General features: G+C 44.6%; 1 protein-coding gene across 6 annotated transcripts in view; it reads left to right on the forward strand.

Moving 5' to 3' along the window:
- The window catches only part of LOC135536797 (PHD finger protein 20-like protein 1), a 40690-nt gene that overhangs the window by 885 nt on the left and 23589 nt on the right, over positions 1-16216 (forward strand). For 3 of the 6 annotated variants that reach the window (XM_064963023.1, XM_064963024.1, XM_064963025.1), the window contains exons 2-18: positions 806-937; positions 1054-1228; positions 1642-1737; positions 2734-2818; positions 2929-3017; positions 5058-5241; positions 6308-6375; positions 8508-8638; positions 8839-8972; positions 9698-9904; positions 10169-10366; positions 10554-10613; positions 11134-11418; positions 12472-12690; positions 13518-13571; positions 13686-13802; positions 14075-14221. In XM_064963023.1, the coding sequence (XP_064819095.1) occupies positions 855-937; positions 1054-1228; positions 1642-1737; positions 2734-2818; positions 2929-3017; positions 5058-5241; positions 6308-6375; positions 8508-8638; positions 8839-8972; positions 9698-9904; positions 10169-10366; positions 10554-10613; positions 11134-11418; positions 12472-12690; positions 13518-13571; positions 13686-13802; positions 14075-14221 (2332 nt within the window). In that variant the 5' untranslated portion in view covers positions 806-854. The remainder of the gene's footprint in view (positions 1-805; positions 938-1053; positions 1229-1641; positions 1738-2733; positions 2819-2928; positions 3018-5057; positions 5242-6307; positions 6376-8507; positions 8639-8838; positions 8973-9697; positions 9905-10168; positions 10367-10553; positions 10614-11133; positions 11419-12471; positions 12691-13517; positions 13572-13685; positions 13803-14074; positions 14222-16216) is intronic. The other 3 variants (XM_064963026.1, XM_064963027.1, XM_064963028.1) reach the window with 3 other exon arrangements.

Consider the following 16216-nt stretch of genomic DNA (forward strand, 5'->3'; position numbering starts at 1 on the left):
GAGTATGGTGGCGGTGTCATTTTAGTCAGCATAGATTATCGACCCTGCACTTGCTTATAGTTGCACTGGGGTCGGACAGGCTTCTTGTTTAGATTAAGACACTGCGGAGCCTGCACAAGATATGGCTCGGGAAACGTACCTCAATCCAGAGATGAGAAATGCATTGTACTCTGAATTATTCCAAATGATAAACCGAGAAGGTTGAACGACTCACTGACTTTTAATAGTAACCACATCTGCCATTGTGGAATTGCTGCTGTGGTTTCTGCTACCTATCATGAGGACGAAAGGGGAACTTTCATGGAAAAACGAGTAGTCTTCTCTGTATAACAGTTGTTATAATGGTAGAATTTTGAGTACAAGACATGTCTCATCCCACGATTGAGATACATTTTTTGAGCCAGGAATCCTGTCTGACCCCAAAGCAGCTGTAAACAAGCAAGCGTAGGGTCTGGATCTATTTTGGCTAGTGGCATGTCTGAACAGCTTGTTTGAAAGACAGTTGGTTTACTAGATCGGATGTTAGCTAGCTAGTCAGCTATCTATTAGACTAACGTTTTTGCTTTATGAATCAACGGGAATACTGCTGACCTATGTGAGCAAACTATCATGCTAGCTAGTTCAACAAGACAATATTGTTCATTCCGTTATTTAAGCCATATAGCTAGCTAGCTAATCACCTTCCCATATGGTGCCAATTGAACAGATAGTTGATCTTTGCAGAGGGTCTCGTATGTGTGGTTTACATTTAAGAGAGAGACGGATGCTTAACATGGTCTATCCATTACCTTTGTTTTGTTTTCAGCTGCCACAGACAGACAGATCATCAGTCTTGAAACATAGACGTTGTGAAGATGAGCAGGAAGACACCTAATCGTCCAGGGATCACTTTTGAAGTCGGTGCTAGAATTGAAGCTCAAGACTATCTACAAAAATGGTATGTAACGGTCAAGTTCCTTTATGTAATCATGTGCATAATGACAGATATACATGTAACACAGTAGACATTTTGTTCTTGTCTTCTTTTGTCTTCTTTCTTATACAACCTTCTAGGTACTCGTCACGCATTGAGGACATGGATTTCGATGAGGGGAAGATGCTTGTCCACTTTGATCGTTGGAGCCATCGATATGATGAGTGGATCGCCTGGGACAGCACTAGGCTGCGGCCTCTTGGAAGGCCAACACTCCGTAAAGAGGGACTGAAGGAAGAAGAGGGGGAGGTGACTGTAGGTGTTTTTGTCCAGCCACAGACTACTTCTCAATTCGTCTCTCCACGATTCCTCGCATCCTATTTCCTATTTCCTGCATTCTCAACCGTATTCTCTATTTGAGAAGATATGATGATGTGAGGAATTGAGAAAATATGAAATGGGAGTGTCAGACTCCCCCATGTATTGTGGCTTGCAATGTATGGATGGATTTGATGAAACTCGTATGGCATGCCAAGTACTCAAAACAGCTTTCTCTGGGCTAGAGACAGTTTGCCTCATGAGGAGTTTTGTTGTAGATGGTTGAGAGTGTGCAATCAATCGGATGAGTGATAGATGGATAGTAGTAACATATCGATTCTGAGTGAACTATCGTTTTAAAATAAATAACAAATTGTTTATGCCTTATATCTTATAAATATTTCTACCAGGAGAGACTCAGCGAGATGTCAGCATCTCGCCTTGATGAGCTTCCTGGATGTACAGAGAGCACAGAGGACCAAACAGAGTTACCGCAGCCGAGACAAGTATACATACATTCCCTGTGTCTCATTTTGCAGTGATTTGGCTGAATTATTAACTCCTTGTCTCACTCACTGTTTCGATTCTTCACTTAACACAGCTTTGGTCAAAACCATCAGATCATTTTTGTTGAGGCATAACTGAATCTGACATAGCTATACCAGAGTTTAAGCAGTTCCATACTGCAGTGCTTTTCTGTGGTCTAAAGAGGCTCATTCTGCATCATTCAAGCTTTTGCTCTTTGTGTTCCTGTCATATGTTTGTAACATTTATCTTTGAGCTTTTTGTGTTAAACTTTTCCCTTTGCCTTAAAGATCCAATGCAACCATTTGATCTCAATATTAAATCATTTTGTACCTTATTGTGATTGTTTTTCAATTTAAATGATCCAAAAATAGCTTCTTAGCAAAGATCAATTTCTCAAGTAAAGGTTTTGCTAGGACTGTCTGAGAGTGGTCTGAATGGGGAGGGGAAAACTTAAAACTAGCTCTTATTGGCAGAGAAGTTTGGAACTCTCTTATTGGTCTATTAATTCATTTACAGCCTGTTGATGTCACCAGCCTTTAATATTCAAGCTACACTTTCAACCTTACAAGCAATTCCTTACATCCTGAATCAGACAACATTTAGTGCTTCTACAGTATCTATACTGGACAGAAATATAAATGTAACATGCAACAATTTCAAATATTTTACAGAGTTACAGTTCATAGAAAGAAAGGCCAACCCACTTGGGAGCCAGACCCAGCCAATCAGAATTAGTTTATCCCACAAAAGGACTTAATTGCAGACAGAAATACTCCTAAGCACCGCCCCCCCCCCCCCCCCACTCTCAAATTCCAAGGATCTTTTATTTCAGTTCATGAAGCATGGAACCAACACTTTACATGTTGCGTTTATATTTTTGTACAGTATAATTTAAAACTTTTGTCTCATGGCACGTGTTTGTTAAATACATATTTAGAGTAATGGAGGTTTGTTTGGCTTGACTTGTTTTACAGGAATTGAGAGATGGTGAAGAGGTGCTTGCTCGATGGACAGATTGTCGCTACTATCCTGCAAAGATTGAATCTGTAAACAAAGAGGGTATTTATCACTAACTATTTCTGAAGCAGTAAATAGCCATATGGCCAATACACAACACAATGACTTGCAATTGTGTCCGTCCCAACTGAAGTGTCTTTGTTAAATTCTAGGTATCTACACGGTGCAGTTTTATGATGGAGTTATTCGCTGTGTGAAAAAAATTCATATCAAATCTATGCCCCATGATGCAAAAGGACAGGTGAGCTGGTCACATGATCATACAATCACTTCTGGAATCAGCATGAGCATATTAAAAAAATATATATGTAAATTTAACCTTTATTTAACAAGGCAAGTCCGTTAAGAACAAATTCTTATTTACAATAACGGCCTGGATAGCATTCCTCCAATAGAAGTAAGGAACATGTAGCTTAGTAAGAACCTGGCATTATAGTTAAGGGTCTGGCGTTGTAGCTAGGGGTCTGGCGTTGTAGTTAAGGGTCTGGCGTTGTAGTTAGGGGTCTGGCGTTGTAGCTAGGCGTCTGGCGTTGTAGCTAGGGGTCTGGCGTTGTAGCTAGGGGTCTGGCGTTGTAGCTAGGGGTCTGGCGTTGTAGCTAGGGGTCTGGCGTTGTAGCTAGGGGTCTGGCGTTGTAGTTAAGGGTCTGGCGTTGTAGTTAGGGGTCTGGCGTTGTAGTTAAGGGTCTGGCGTTGTAGCTAGGGGTCTGGCGTTGTAGCTAGGGGTCTGGCGTTGTAGCTAGGGGTCTGGCGTTGTAGCTAGGGGTCTGGCGTTGTAGCTAGGGGTCTGGCGTTGTAGCTAGGGGTCTGGCGTTGTAGTTAAGGGTCTGGCGTTGTAGTTAAGGGTCTGGCGTTGTAGCTAGGGGTCTGGCGTTGTAGCTAGGGGTCTGGCGTTGTAGCTAGGGGTCTGGCGTTGTAGCTAGGGGTCTGGCGTTGTAGCTAGGGGTCTGGCGTTGTAGCTAGGGGTCTGGCGTTGTAGCTAGGGGTCTGGCGTTGTAGCTAGGGGTCTGGCGTTGTAGCTAGGGGTCTGGCGTTGTAGCTAGGGGTCTGGCGTTGTAGCTAGGGGTCTGGCCGTTGTAGCTAGGGGTCTGGCCGTTGTAGCTAGGGGTCTGGCCGTTGTAGCTAGGGGTCTGGCCGTTATAGCTAGGGGTCTGGCGGTTATGTTATAGCTAGGGGTCTGGCGGTTATGTTATAGCTAGGGGTCTGGCGGTTATCGCTAGGGGTCTGGCGGTTATAGCTAGGGGTCTGGCGGTTATAGCTAGGGGTCTGGCGGTTATAGATAAACTGATTAATAGAAGGCCATTTAAAGTTCCTGAAAGTCTGTTGTAGACAGTGTAGGATACCATAATTTTCTATTTCACTTCTCCCTCTTTTTCAGAAGGTAAAGGGCAACAGGGAATTGCTGGATTTAATGCGAAGGCTGATTCCCACAGTCTTGGCAGGATAGACTTGCTGGCATCTCCCTTGTTCCAACCAGCAGACACTCTCAAGGAGACCAGAGTCTAATCTTATTTACTACTTAATTAAGATTTCATTTATGTTACTTAGAATTTTTTTACTTTTAATGTGGAGCAGTACACTTGGAAAGTAGTAGCTAATAGTTCAAACACAAGTCCCTATAAGCTAAATATATAGATTTCTTTACTATTGAGGCTTACTATTAGTCACGGTTAACCCTGTTACTTCTCCACACACTACGTCAGAGTCCCAAATGGCACCCTAATTAGAGGCTGCTGCCCTATATACATAGACTTGGAATCACTGGTCACTTTAATAATTGGAACTCGTCCATTTTAATAATGTTTACATATTTTGCATTACTCATATCTATATACTGTATTCTATCCTATTCTACTGTATCTTAGTATTTGCCGCTCTGACATTGCTCGTCCAAATGTTTATATATTTTTTTAATTCCATTAATTTTACTTTTGATTGTGTATTTTGTTAGATATTACTGCACTGTTGGAGTTAGAAACACAAGCGTTTCGTTACGAACCGCAATAACATCTGCTAAACACGCGTATGTGACAAATACCATTTGATTTATTTCCTAAATAGGTAATAGGGTTCCATTTGGAACGCACCCTAACTAACTTACAGCAGCAGCCTATAGAATAGATGCATTTATCTAACCACCAGTCTCTAATACTATGTTTCATAACAACATATGGATACATTGGATTTAAAGAGCTTTTCAAACAACAACAACAAGGACAAAGCACAACAAAACAAAATATAAAAAAAGTAATGGAGGAAAAACAAGCGTCTCTCCTCCCAACAGGACTGGATAGCCCTGGTGAAAGCTGCCTCGGCTGCAGCCAAGAGCAAAGGAAGCAGTACGCCTCGTACCAGCGCCAACAGCAACAAGGACAGGGACGACCCTCACGGAGGGAAGTCTGACGATGAGGATGGTCAAGAAGAGCTGGATGAAGAGTTGCAGGATCAGTCCGACTCTGACAAACTGGGTAACTTGAGTCCCCTCCTTCCCTCACCCCACCAGATACATGCACATGGTGGTTGCATGGCACCCTATTCCCTATACAGTGCACTACTTTTGACCAGGGACCATAAGGCTCTGGTCAAAAGTAGTGCACTACATAGGGAATAGGGTGCCATTTGGGACACATGGGTTTAAAATTAGCAGGCCCTTTAAAAATGAATGATAATTTCTCTGTCTGTTCTCATGCAGCTAGTAGTGTATGTTAGTATCATACAGCAGTGATATGGAGTAGTGGTATCATTTAGATGTTACACTGTTGTCATGTAGCTAGTATCATACACCAGTGATATGGAGTAGTGGTATCATTTAGATGTTACACTGTTGTCATGTAGCTAGTATCATACACCAGTGATATGGAGTAGTGGTATCATTTAGATGTTACACTGTTGTCATGTAGCTAGTATCATACACCAGTGATATGGAGTAGTGGTATCATTTAGATGTTACATTGTTGTCATGTAGCTAGTATCATACACCAGTGATATGGAGTAGTGGTATCATTTAGATGTTATGATTCTTTACTCTCAACCTCTCCAATGATAACTAAGACACCGTGGTGATGATGAGGAAGAAACCAAGCCCTCCTCAGAGCAGCAAGACATGAGATCTAAGAGAAGGTGAAATGGACAAGATAGCATGTTATTCAACTCAGAGGGTCCAAGCCTCTAAAACCACAGGTCATAGTTCGCCCCAGAGGGTCCAGGCCTGTAAAACCACAGGTCATATTTCACCCCATAGGGTCCAGACCTGTAAAACCACAGGTCATAGTTCACCCCATAGGGTCCAGGCCTGTGAAACCACAGGTCATAGTTCACCCCAGGGCCCTCCTTTTTAGTTAGCCATCACATGTACAATGTGTCTCCCAAATGGCACCATAGTCCCTTTATAGGGCACTACTTTTGACCAGGGACTGGGCCAAAGGTAGTACACTATAGAGGATATAGGGTGCCATTTGGGACAGCCAGTGATATGTGTGTAGTGCGTTCCAACCTGTTAATGGACCTGTTATATTCTTCTCCCTCTGCCTTCAGAATCCCATGAAGATGATGCTGACTGTAAGAAGGAGCAGACAGAAGTCCCAGTGACGTCCCAACAACAGGTACCAGCTATTCACTCACTGTAGTGTAGACAATGTCCCAACAACAGGTACCAGCTAGTCACTCACGGTAGTTCAGATAATGTCCCAACAACAGGTACCAGCTAGTCACTCACTGTAGTGTACATAATGTCCCAACAACAGGTACCAGCTAGTCACTCACGGTAGTTCAGATAATGTCCCAACAACAGGTACCAGCTAGTCACTCACTGTAGTGTACATAATGTCCCAACAACAGGTACCAGCTAGTCACTCACTGTAGTTCAGATAATGTCCCAACAACAGGTACCAGCTAGTCACTCACTGTAGTTCAGATAATGTCCCAACAACAGGTACCAGCTAGTCACTCACTGTAGTGTAGATAATGTCCCAACAACAGGTACCAGCTAGTCACTCACTGTAGTGTACATAATGTCCCAACAACAGGTACCAGCTAGTCACTCACTGTAGTTCAGATAATGTCCCAACAACAGGTACCAGCTAGTCACTCACTGTAGTTCAGATAATGTCCCAACAACAGGTACCAGCTAGTCACTCACTGTAGTGTAGATAATGTCCCAACAACAGGTACCAGCTAGTCACTCACTGTAGTTCAGATAATGTTCCAACAACAGGTACCAGCTAGTCACTCACTGTAGTGTAGATAATGTCCCAACAACAGGTACCAGCTATTCACTCACTGTAGTGTACATAATGTCCCAACAACAGGTACCAGCTATTCACTCACTGTAGTGTACATAATGTCCCAACAACAGGTACCAGCTATTCACTCACTGTAGTGTAGACAATGTCCCAACAACAGGTACCAGCTAGTCACTCACTGTAGTGTAGACAATGTCCCAACAACAGGTACCAGCTAGTCACTCACTGTAGTGTAGACAATGTACCAGCTAGTCACTCACTGTAGTGTAGACAATGTCCCAACAACAGGTACCAGCTATTCACTCACTGTAGTGTAGACAATGTCCCAACAACAGGTACCAGCTATTCACTCACTGTAGTGTACATAATGTCCCAACAACAGGTACCAGCTATTCACTCACTGTAGTGTACATAATGTCCCAACAACAGGTACCAGCTATTCACTCACTGTAGTGTAGACAATGTCCCAACAACAGGTACCAGCTAGTCACTCACTGTAGTGTAGACAATGTCCCAACAACAGGTACCAGCTAGTCACTCACTGTAGTATAGACAATGTCCCAACAACAGGTACCAGCTATTCACTCACTGTAGTGTAGATAATGTCCCAACAACAGGTACCAGCTAGTCACTCACTGTAGTGTAGACAATGTCCCAACAACAGGTACCAGCTAGTCACTCACTGTAGTATAGACAATGTCCCAACAACAGGTACCAGCTATTCACTCACTGTAGTGTAGATAATGTCCCAACAACAGGTACCAGCTAGTCACTCACTGTAGTGTACATAATGTCCCAACAACAGGTACCATCTATTCACTCACTGTAGTTCAGATAATGTCCCAACAACAGGTACCAGCTAGTCACTCACTGTAGTGTAGATAATGTCCCAACAACAGGTACCAGCTAGTCACTCACTGTAGTTCAGATAATGTCCCAACAACAGGTACCAGCTACCCCTAATGTCACTCACTGTAGATCACTCATTGTAAAGTGTAGACAATGTCCCAACAACAGGTACCAGCTAGTCACTCACTGTAGTATAGACAATGTCCCAACAACAGGTACCAGCTATTCACTCACTGTAGTGTAGATAATGTCCCAACAACAGGTACCAGCTAGTCACTTACTGTAGTTCAGATAACGTCCCAACAACAGGTACCAGCTAGTCACTCACTGTAGTGCAGATATATATATATATACATACATACATACATACATACATACATACATACATACATACATACATACATACATACATACATACATACATACATGCATAAAATAACTTAAATGGCTTTGTGCCATAGTATTTGTTTTTCTAAGATTGTGTCCCCGATGGCATCCTATTCCCTATATAGTGCACTGCTTTGGACCAGAGCCCATAACAAAAGTAGTGCACTAAATACGGAATAGGATCCCATTTGGGACTTAACCCAAAAGTCAATTAATGACAGTAATCCCACTGTTTATTCCTCTCTGTATTCTTCCAGAAGGTACCAAGAACAGCAGACCATGATTCCTTACAGGGGCGGACCCAGAGACAGACGGGGTCCTCTGTGACAGGCTCTCCAGCCAAGTGTCGGAATAGGCGTCTGAAGCACCACTCTGGGGAGTCCAACAGGTAGCGTTTGACAAGATAGCTATTGGCTTTCAATTTCCAAGGAAATCTGTGGTTTATTGGTGTATTTATAGTGTATTGTAATCAGGTAATAATTTGTCATTAATAATGTAATTGTAAGTTGTACTTGTAATTCATATTTTTGTTGCTATTTGTATAAACATTAGTTAAATAATGAAGAACCCGTTTGTCATGGTTAACAGCAGCCAGAAGCAGAGAGCGTCCAGGCCGCCGTGCTCCATCACTACTCTGTCTGCTGGGGAGGACACCATGTCAGCCCCAGAGGCCCTGCTGAGTCCCTCCCCCAGACACAGCTGCCCAGACACGGCTACCTCAGGTCGGTCTGCTGAGGGACAGGATCATAGTGGGAAAAGTACCACTAACTATCTCAAAGTAGTGTATAGTCTTAGACACAAGTGGTGTTACAAATATGAACTTTATGTATACAGTTTTTTGAAGATTTGGGGGGAAAAAACAAACTAATTACCTCAGAAGTGTTAGGTTCTAATTCTCCCAGTAAAAACTCGATGGACTCTGAAAGCTTAAACCAAGTTTATTTCACCCAGAGGACCAATACAGCTGCATTAGTCAAAGACGTTGATCACACAAGCAGTGAGACTTAACCCTCTCTCCTATGCTGAGTCTCCTCCTACACCTCTGAACAGCCAATGCATCTCTGTTGCTAGAAGGAACCTTAGTGATATCTGTTCTTCCTCACTTCATCTGACCTGACCACTACCCCAAAGTGCTCACTCCTCCCCAACTCAAGGCTGACATGGTGATTGGTACCAGACTGTGTCTCTTCTCATCCCAGAGGATCCCACCCATAGGATGCCTGTTGGCTAACAATAACATATCCTGACATAATGTAAACGTTATACATTAAGCTCTCTCCCTCAGTGACATGAATTAGTATATTTCATATTCTCAGAACCCAACAGAAGTAAGACTTGGGGAGCTCGGGCTGCGATCACTGTCAGCACTAAACTATTTTCCATGGTGATACTTAGTGGGTCATTTGGTTGTTTGTTAAGTGACGTGGCTGTGCTTCCTCTCCAACAGGGCATGGTGAGACGGTTCCTCCAGGCTCCCCCAGGAGCTCAGAACAGAGCCAGAGGAGGAGACGCTCCCAGCGCCTGGCCACCGTCAGCCCTGATATAAACTCTGACCCCATCGTGACCTCTCACCCCGCCACCACCCAGTGCCCTGACCTCTCACCTCATGGGAGGGAGCACAACACATCTCACAAAGACCCCTCCTCTCCAGAGGGTGAGTGCAGCCTCGAGGGACAAGAGTTCTTCCTGACGACCTTTGTGAACGGGGTCATATTAATTAGGAACCGAATGGGCCGAAACAGAGAGGGAACTACCTGAACTTGTCAAATAACTAACACTTGTTTTTAATTTTGCGTGACAAACTGTTTTGCTCCAGTGTGCACTAATGAATACAACCCTGACCAAGAAGAAAAAAAACATGAACAACCAGGAAAACATGTCTATTCTATCTATTCTGTGTGTAATTGTCCTCCTTTAGATCAAATGACAAACTCTATGGAGAAGGCAGAGTCATCGACCCTCCACAACTACTGTGTTGGCATACCACCTACACCTTCATCTGCTGCCTCCATCCTCACACCATCTCATCCACCAATCACACACAGAGACCAGCTGACTGACGGGCCATCAGCCAATCATACGGCAGTGGCAGACAAATTCCCACCCTTAGCTGCAGGTAATTCTTGACTGGGGGAGTTATTTATTCTCAACTGCAGCATCTCAAATGGCCCCCTATTCCCTACAAAGTGCGCTAAAGTAGTGTACTTTCTAGGGGAGTAGGGTGCCGTTAGGGTCAGACATTGTACAGGATAATGTACGTTAGATAATGTCCTCATCCATCTGTGTTTCTGTTTGATTTGTAGCTGCTGGGAGGAGAAGTATTACCAGGACCTCTAAACTAAACAAACACACCAGGGAGCCAAGTAGGTTTTCTCCTCAAGTTTATTACACATGATTTTACTTTGATTGTATTACTTTCAACCATTTACTTTTCATTTCCTTCAAGGCTTTACTGCAATTATTATTCATGTTCCGGTAAGAAGCCGATCTTTACCAAGTCCTCTCTGTCCGATAGAATGGAAGCATACTCAAACGCTCTTCAGCCCTGCTTGAACAAAAAGGGTGTCATGTTCTGGACTGAGATACTTGATAATCCAGAAAAACATTCCCTCCCCCCCTCTCTCTCTCTCTCTCTCTCGCTCCTGTGTGTCACCTCTCACTCTCTCTCTCCTGTGTGTCACCTCTCTCTCTCTGTGCCCCCCCCCCTCTCTCTCTCTCTCTCTCCTCTGTGTGTCATCTCTCTCTCTCTCTCCCTCTCTCTCTCTCTCCTCTGTGTGTCACCTCTCTCTCTCTCTCCTCTGTGTGTCACCTCTCTCTCCTCTGTGTGTCACCTCTGTGTCACCTCACTCTCACTCTCTCTCTCTTCTGTGTCCTCTCTCTCAGTCATGAACACCAAGTGGTGTGATGACCCAACGTCTCCCAACGACCTGGACCTCTACAAGTGTAAGATCCCTGGATGCTCCAAGGCCTTCCGCAAAGCCAAGCTGCTGGACTACCACCTCAAGTATTACCACAACGCTGACAAGGACCTCCAGGACTCTGAGCTGCCAGGCTCCCCAGACAGGGCTGGTCGTACCCGGGCCACATCAGCCTCCATGCCCACCACCACCACCCTGCTGGAGGTCCCTGACAACACAAAGAGACGCAGGACTGTCTCCACCTCATCGTGTATGGATTTAGATTTCATTCATTTGAAAACACAGTTAGTTGTATGTAACTTGAATACACAAATTCACAAAATTGTTTTAGGTTCTATCCCAAATGGCATCCTATTCCCTATATAGTGCACTACTTTTATTCAGAGCCCAACCTTATACTCTCTCTCACCCCCTCTGTCCCTCAGCGCTGTCCCCTCAGGGCCATATGTTTTATACTGTCTCCTCAGGGCCATATGTTTTATACTGTCTCCTCAGGGCCATATGTTTTATACTGTCCCCTCAGGGCCATATGTGTTATACTGTCTCCTCTGTCCCCTCAGGGCCATATGTTTTATACTGTCCCCTCAGGGCCATATGCTTTATACTGTCCCCTCAGGGCCATATGTGTTATACTGTCTCCTCTGTCCCCTCAGGGCCATATGTGTTATACTGTCCCCTCAGGGCCATATGTGTTATACTGTCTCTTCTGTCCCCTCAGGGCCATATGTTTTATACTGTCTCTTCTGTCCCCTCAGGGCCATATGTTTTATACTGTCTCCTCAGGGCCATATGTGTTATACTGTCTCCCCTGTCCCCTCAGGGCCATATGTGTTATACTGTCCCCTCAGGGCCATATGTTTTATACTGTCCCCTCAGGGCCATATGTTTTATACTGTCTCCTCTGTCCCCTCAGGGCCATATGTTTTATACTGTCTCCTCTGTCCCCTCAGGGCCATATGTTTTATACTGTCCCCTCAGGGCCATATGTGTTATACTGTCCCCTCAGGGCCATATGTTTTATACTGTCTCCTCTGTCCCCTCAGGGCCATATGTTTTATACTGTCCCCTCAGGGCCATATGTTTTATACTGTCCCCTCAGGGCCATATGTGTTATACTGTCTCCTCTGTCCCCTCAGGGCTATATGTGTTATACTGTCCCCTCAGGGCCATATGTTTTATACTGTCTCCTCTGTCCCCTCAGGGCCATATGTTTTATACTGTCTCCTCTGTCCCCTCAGGGCCATATGTTTTATACTGTCTCCTCTGTCCCCATATGTTTTATACTGTCTCCTCTGTCCTCCAGCACTGTACCCTCCGGGCCATATGTTCCAACTGGACTGTACTGGACTGGGGAGCTGTCTGAAACCTCCCAGGTTGAACAGGAAGAAGCGCTCCTCTGCCTCCATGAGCTCTGACAGCACAGAGCTGTCTCTCCCTCCGCCGCCTCAGGAGAAGAGCTTCGAGTCCCTCCACGACAAGATTCTGAAGAAGGTGATCGATAAGGACAAGCACCTGGAGCCAGGTTAGTGGCAGGGCAGTGGGCCTTCCTGAGGGGCTGTGAGGTCTGGAGCCAGGTTAGTGGCAGGGCAGTGGGCCTTCCTGAGGGGCTGTGAGGTCTGGAGCCAGGTTAGTGGCAGGGCAGTGGGCCTTCCTGAGGGGCTGTGAGGTCTGGAGCCAGGTTAGTGGCAGGGCAGTGGGCCTTCCTGAGGGGCTGTGAGGTCTGGAGCCAGGTTAGTGGCAGGGCAGTGGGCCTTCCTGAGGGGCTGTGAGGTCTGGAGCCAGGTTAGTGGCAGGGCAGTGGGCCTTCCTGAGGGGCTGTGAGGTCTGGAGCCAGGTTAGTGGCAGGGCAGTGGGCCTTCCTGAGGGGCTGTGAGGTCTGGAGCCAGGTTAGTGGCAGGGCAGTGGGCCTTCCTGAGGGGCTGTGAGGTCTGGAGCCAGGTTAGTGGCAGGGCAGTGGGCCTTCCTGAGGGGCTGTGAGGTCTGGAGCCAGGTTAGTGGCAGGGCAGTGGGCCTTCCTGAGGGGCTGTGAGGTCTGGAGCCAGGTTAGTGGCAGGGCAGTGGGCCTTCCTGAGGGGCTGTGAGGTCTGGAGCCAGGTTAGTGGCAGGGCAGGATGCAGCAGGTGTAAAACAGCCCAGTGACATGCTTCACTGGCCAGCTCTTTCTCAACAACACACCATGAGGTAGTGATATAGATGAGAAGAAAAACACATGAAATACGACAGAGAGGAAAAGAAACAATCTAAAGTAGTGCACTATATAGGGAATAGGGTGCCGTTTGGGTCGCACATTTTAAATCAACACAGTTAGCTGCAGAGAACTGTGATTGAATTACATGACTCCTCCTACAGGGTTAATAAAGAATGAGAAGAAGGTGAAACTGGAGGAGAAATCCCAGGTGATCGGTGAGATTGTGTTCTCGTTCTCTTCTTAGCAGTTGTAATAAATAAAATTCCTCCGTTGTTCCGAACAAATCAGTTGGTGATAAAATAGATGTTCTGCTTTTTTTTTTTTTTTAGGAAAAAAGAAAGATAAAGAGCGGAGGGACAGGAAAGAGAAGGAACACTTCAAAATGAAACAGAAGAAGAAGAAGAAAAAGAAGAGGAAATCTAAGCAGCACTGTACGTTTAGTTCAGGTGCTGTATCTTAATGTTTCTCCAAGGGCTCCTGCTGTTGTGTGTAGTATGTTGTCAGCGAATGACCAGTCCATTTGTATAGCTTATTGTAAACGTATATATTTAAGACGAGACATAAGATGGTACTTAATCAATCCTCCAAGGGGGGAGTTTAATTTCCCCAGCCAATACACACAACACCAATAAATACAGAAGTGAACGATAAACAAACGCTAGAAGTAGCACATCGTCAATAGATCATAAAAACACATTCTGTGTTTTCTCACCTGCAGGTTATTCTGACTACGAGGACATGTCCCTGTCCTTCCTGGAGCGATCTACGGCGCCTGCTCTTCACCGCTCCTCCTCTTCCTCCTGCTCCACCACCAAACATTACCAGTACCCCCGTGCCATCCTCTCTGTCGACCTGACCGGAGAGAGTGAGTGGGAATCGCCTGACTGGGCATCTTTTCTATGAAATAAACGCGTATAAATACATGTGTATATCAACCGATCACATTTCATCTTTACATGAATGTGCTGTTCAAATTGATCAACTCACATATAGTGTTTTTATTGTTATTCATCACACGTCATTACTCTGAATCAGACATCATGTTGACCCTATGTTGCTGTAGAATGTTGCTGTAGAATGTTGCTGTAGAATGTTGCTGTAGAATGTTGCTGTAGAATGTTATTGGGTAAAGAATAGGATCCTATCTGCTCTTCTTTTTTCTAGGTTGCCATTTTGAGGGACTATTTACTAGTTATCTATCAGTTTTAGTTTGAATATTGTGTCAGTAGTTCTGCTAGAAATGAATCCTGGGGTCCCTAACAGTCCCAGGAGTTCCATAACAGTCCCACTCTTAACCATCACCCATAACTTACCATCTGAAAGGAAGTTCTATAACAGTCCCACTCTTAACCATCACCCATAACTTACCATCTGAAAGGAAGTTCCATAACAGTCCCTTAACCATCACCCATAACTTACCACCTGAAAGGAAGTGCTATAACAGTCCCACTCTTAACCATCACCCATAACTTACCGTAACAGTCCCACTCTTAACCATCACCCATAACTTACCATAACAGTCCCACTCTTAACCATCACCCATAACGTACCATAACAGTCCCACTCTTAACCATCACCCATAACTTACCATAACAGTCCCACTCTTAACCATCACCCATAACTTACCATCTGAAAGGAAGTTCCATAACAGTCCCACTCTTAACCATCACCCATAACTTACCACCTGAAAGGAAGTTCCATAACAGTCCCACTCTTAACCACCACCCATAACTTACCACCTGAAAGGAAGTTCCATCACAGTCCCACTCTTAACCATCACCCATAACTTACCACCTGAAAGTAAGTTCTATAACAGTCCCACTCTTAACCATCACCCATAACTTACCACCTGAAAGGAAGTTCTATAACAGTCCCACTCTTAACCACCACCCATAACTTACCATAACAGTCCCACTCTTAACCAACACCCATAACTTACCACCTGAAAGGAAGTTCTATAACAGTCCCACTCTTAACCATCACCCATAACTTACCACCTGAAAGGAAGTTCTATAACAGTCCCACTCTTAACCATCACCCATAACTTACCATCTGAAAGGAAGTTCCATAACAGTCCCACTCTTAACCATCACCCATAACTTACCATAACAGTCCCACTCTTAACCATCACCCATAACTTACCATAACAGTCCCACTCTTAACCATCACCCATAACTTACCATAACAGTCCCACTCTTAACCATCACCCATAACTTACCATAACAGTCCCACTCTTAACCATCACCCATAACTTACCACCTGAAAGGAAGTTCCATCACAGTCCCACTCTTAACCATCACCCATAACTTACCACCTGAAAGTAAGTTCTATAACAGTCCCACTCTTAACCATCACCCATAACTTACCACCTGAAAGGAAGTTCTATAACAGTCCCACTCTTAACCACCACCCATAACTTACCATAACAGTCCCACTCTTAACCAACACCCATAACTTACCACCTGAAAGGAAGTTCTATAACAGTCCCACTCTTAACCATCACCCATAACTTACCACCTGAAAGGAAGTTCTATAACAGTCCCACTCTTAACCACCACCCATAACTTACCATAACAGTCCCACTCTTAACCAACACCCATAACTTACCACCTGAAAGGAAGTTCTATAACAGTCCCACTCTTAACCATCACCCATAACTTACCACCTGAAAGGAAGTTCTATAACAGTCCCACTCTTAACCACCACCCATAACTTACCATAACAGTCCCACTCTTAACCAACACCCATAACTTACCACCTGAAAGGAAGTTCTATAACAGTCCCACTCTTAACCATCACCCATAACTTACCACCTGAAAGGAAGTTCTATAACAGTCCCACTCTTAACCACCACCCATAA

The sequence above is a fragment of the Oncorhynchus masou genome, unplaced genomic scaffold (assembly GCF_036934945.1).
Source record: "Oncorhynchus masou masou isolate Uvic2021 unplaced genomic scaffold, UVic_Omas_1.1 unplaced_scaffold_664, whole genome shotgun sequence".
NCBI classification, from domain to species: Eukaryota; Metazoa; Chordata; class Actinopteri; order Salmoniformes; family Salmonidae; genus Oncorhynchus; species Oncorhynchus masou.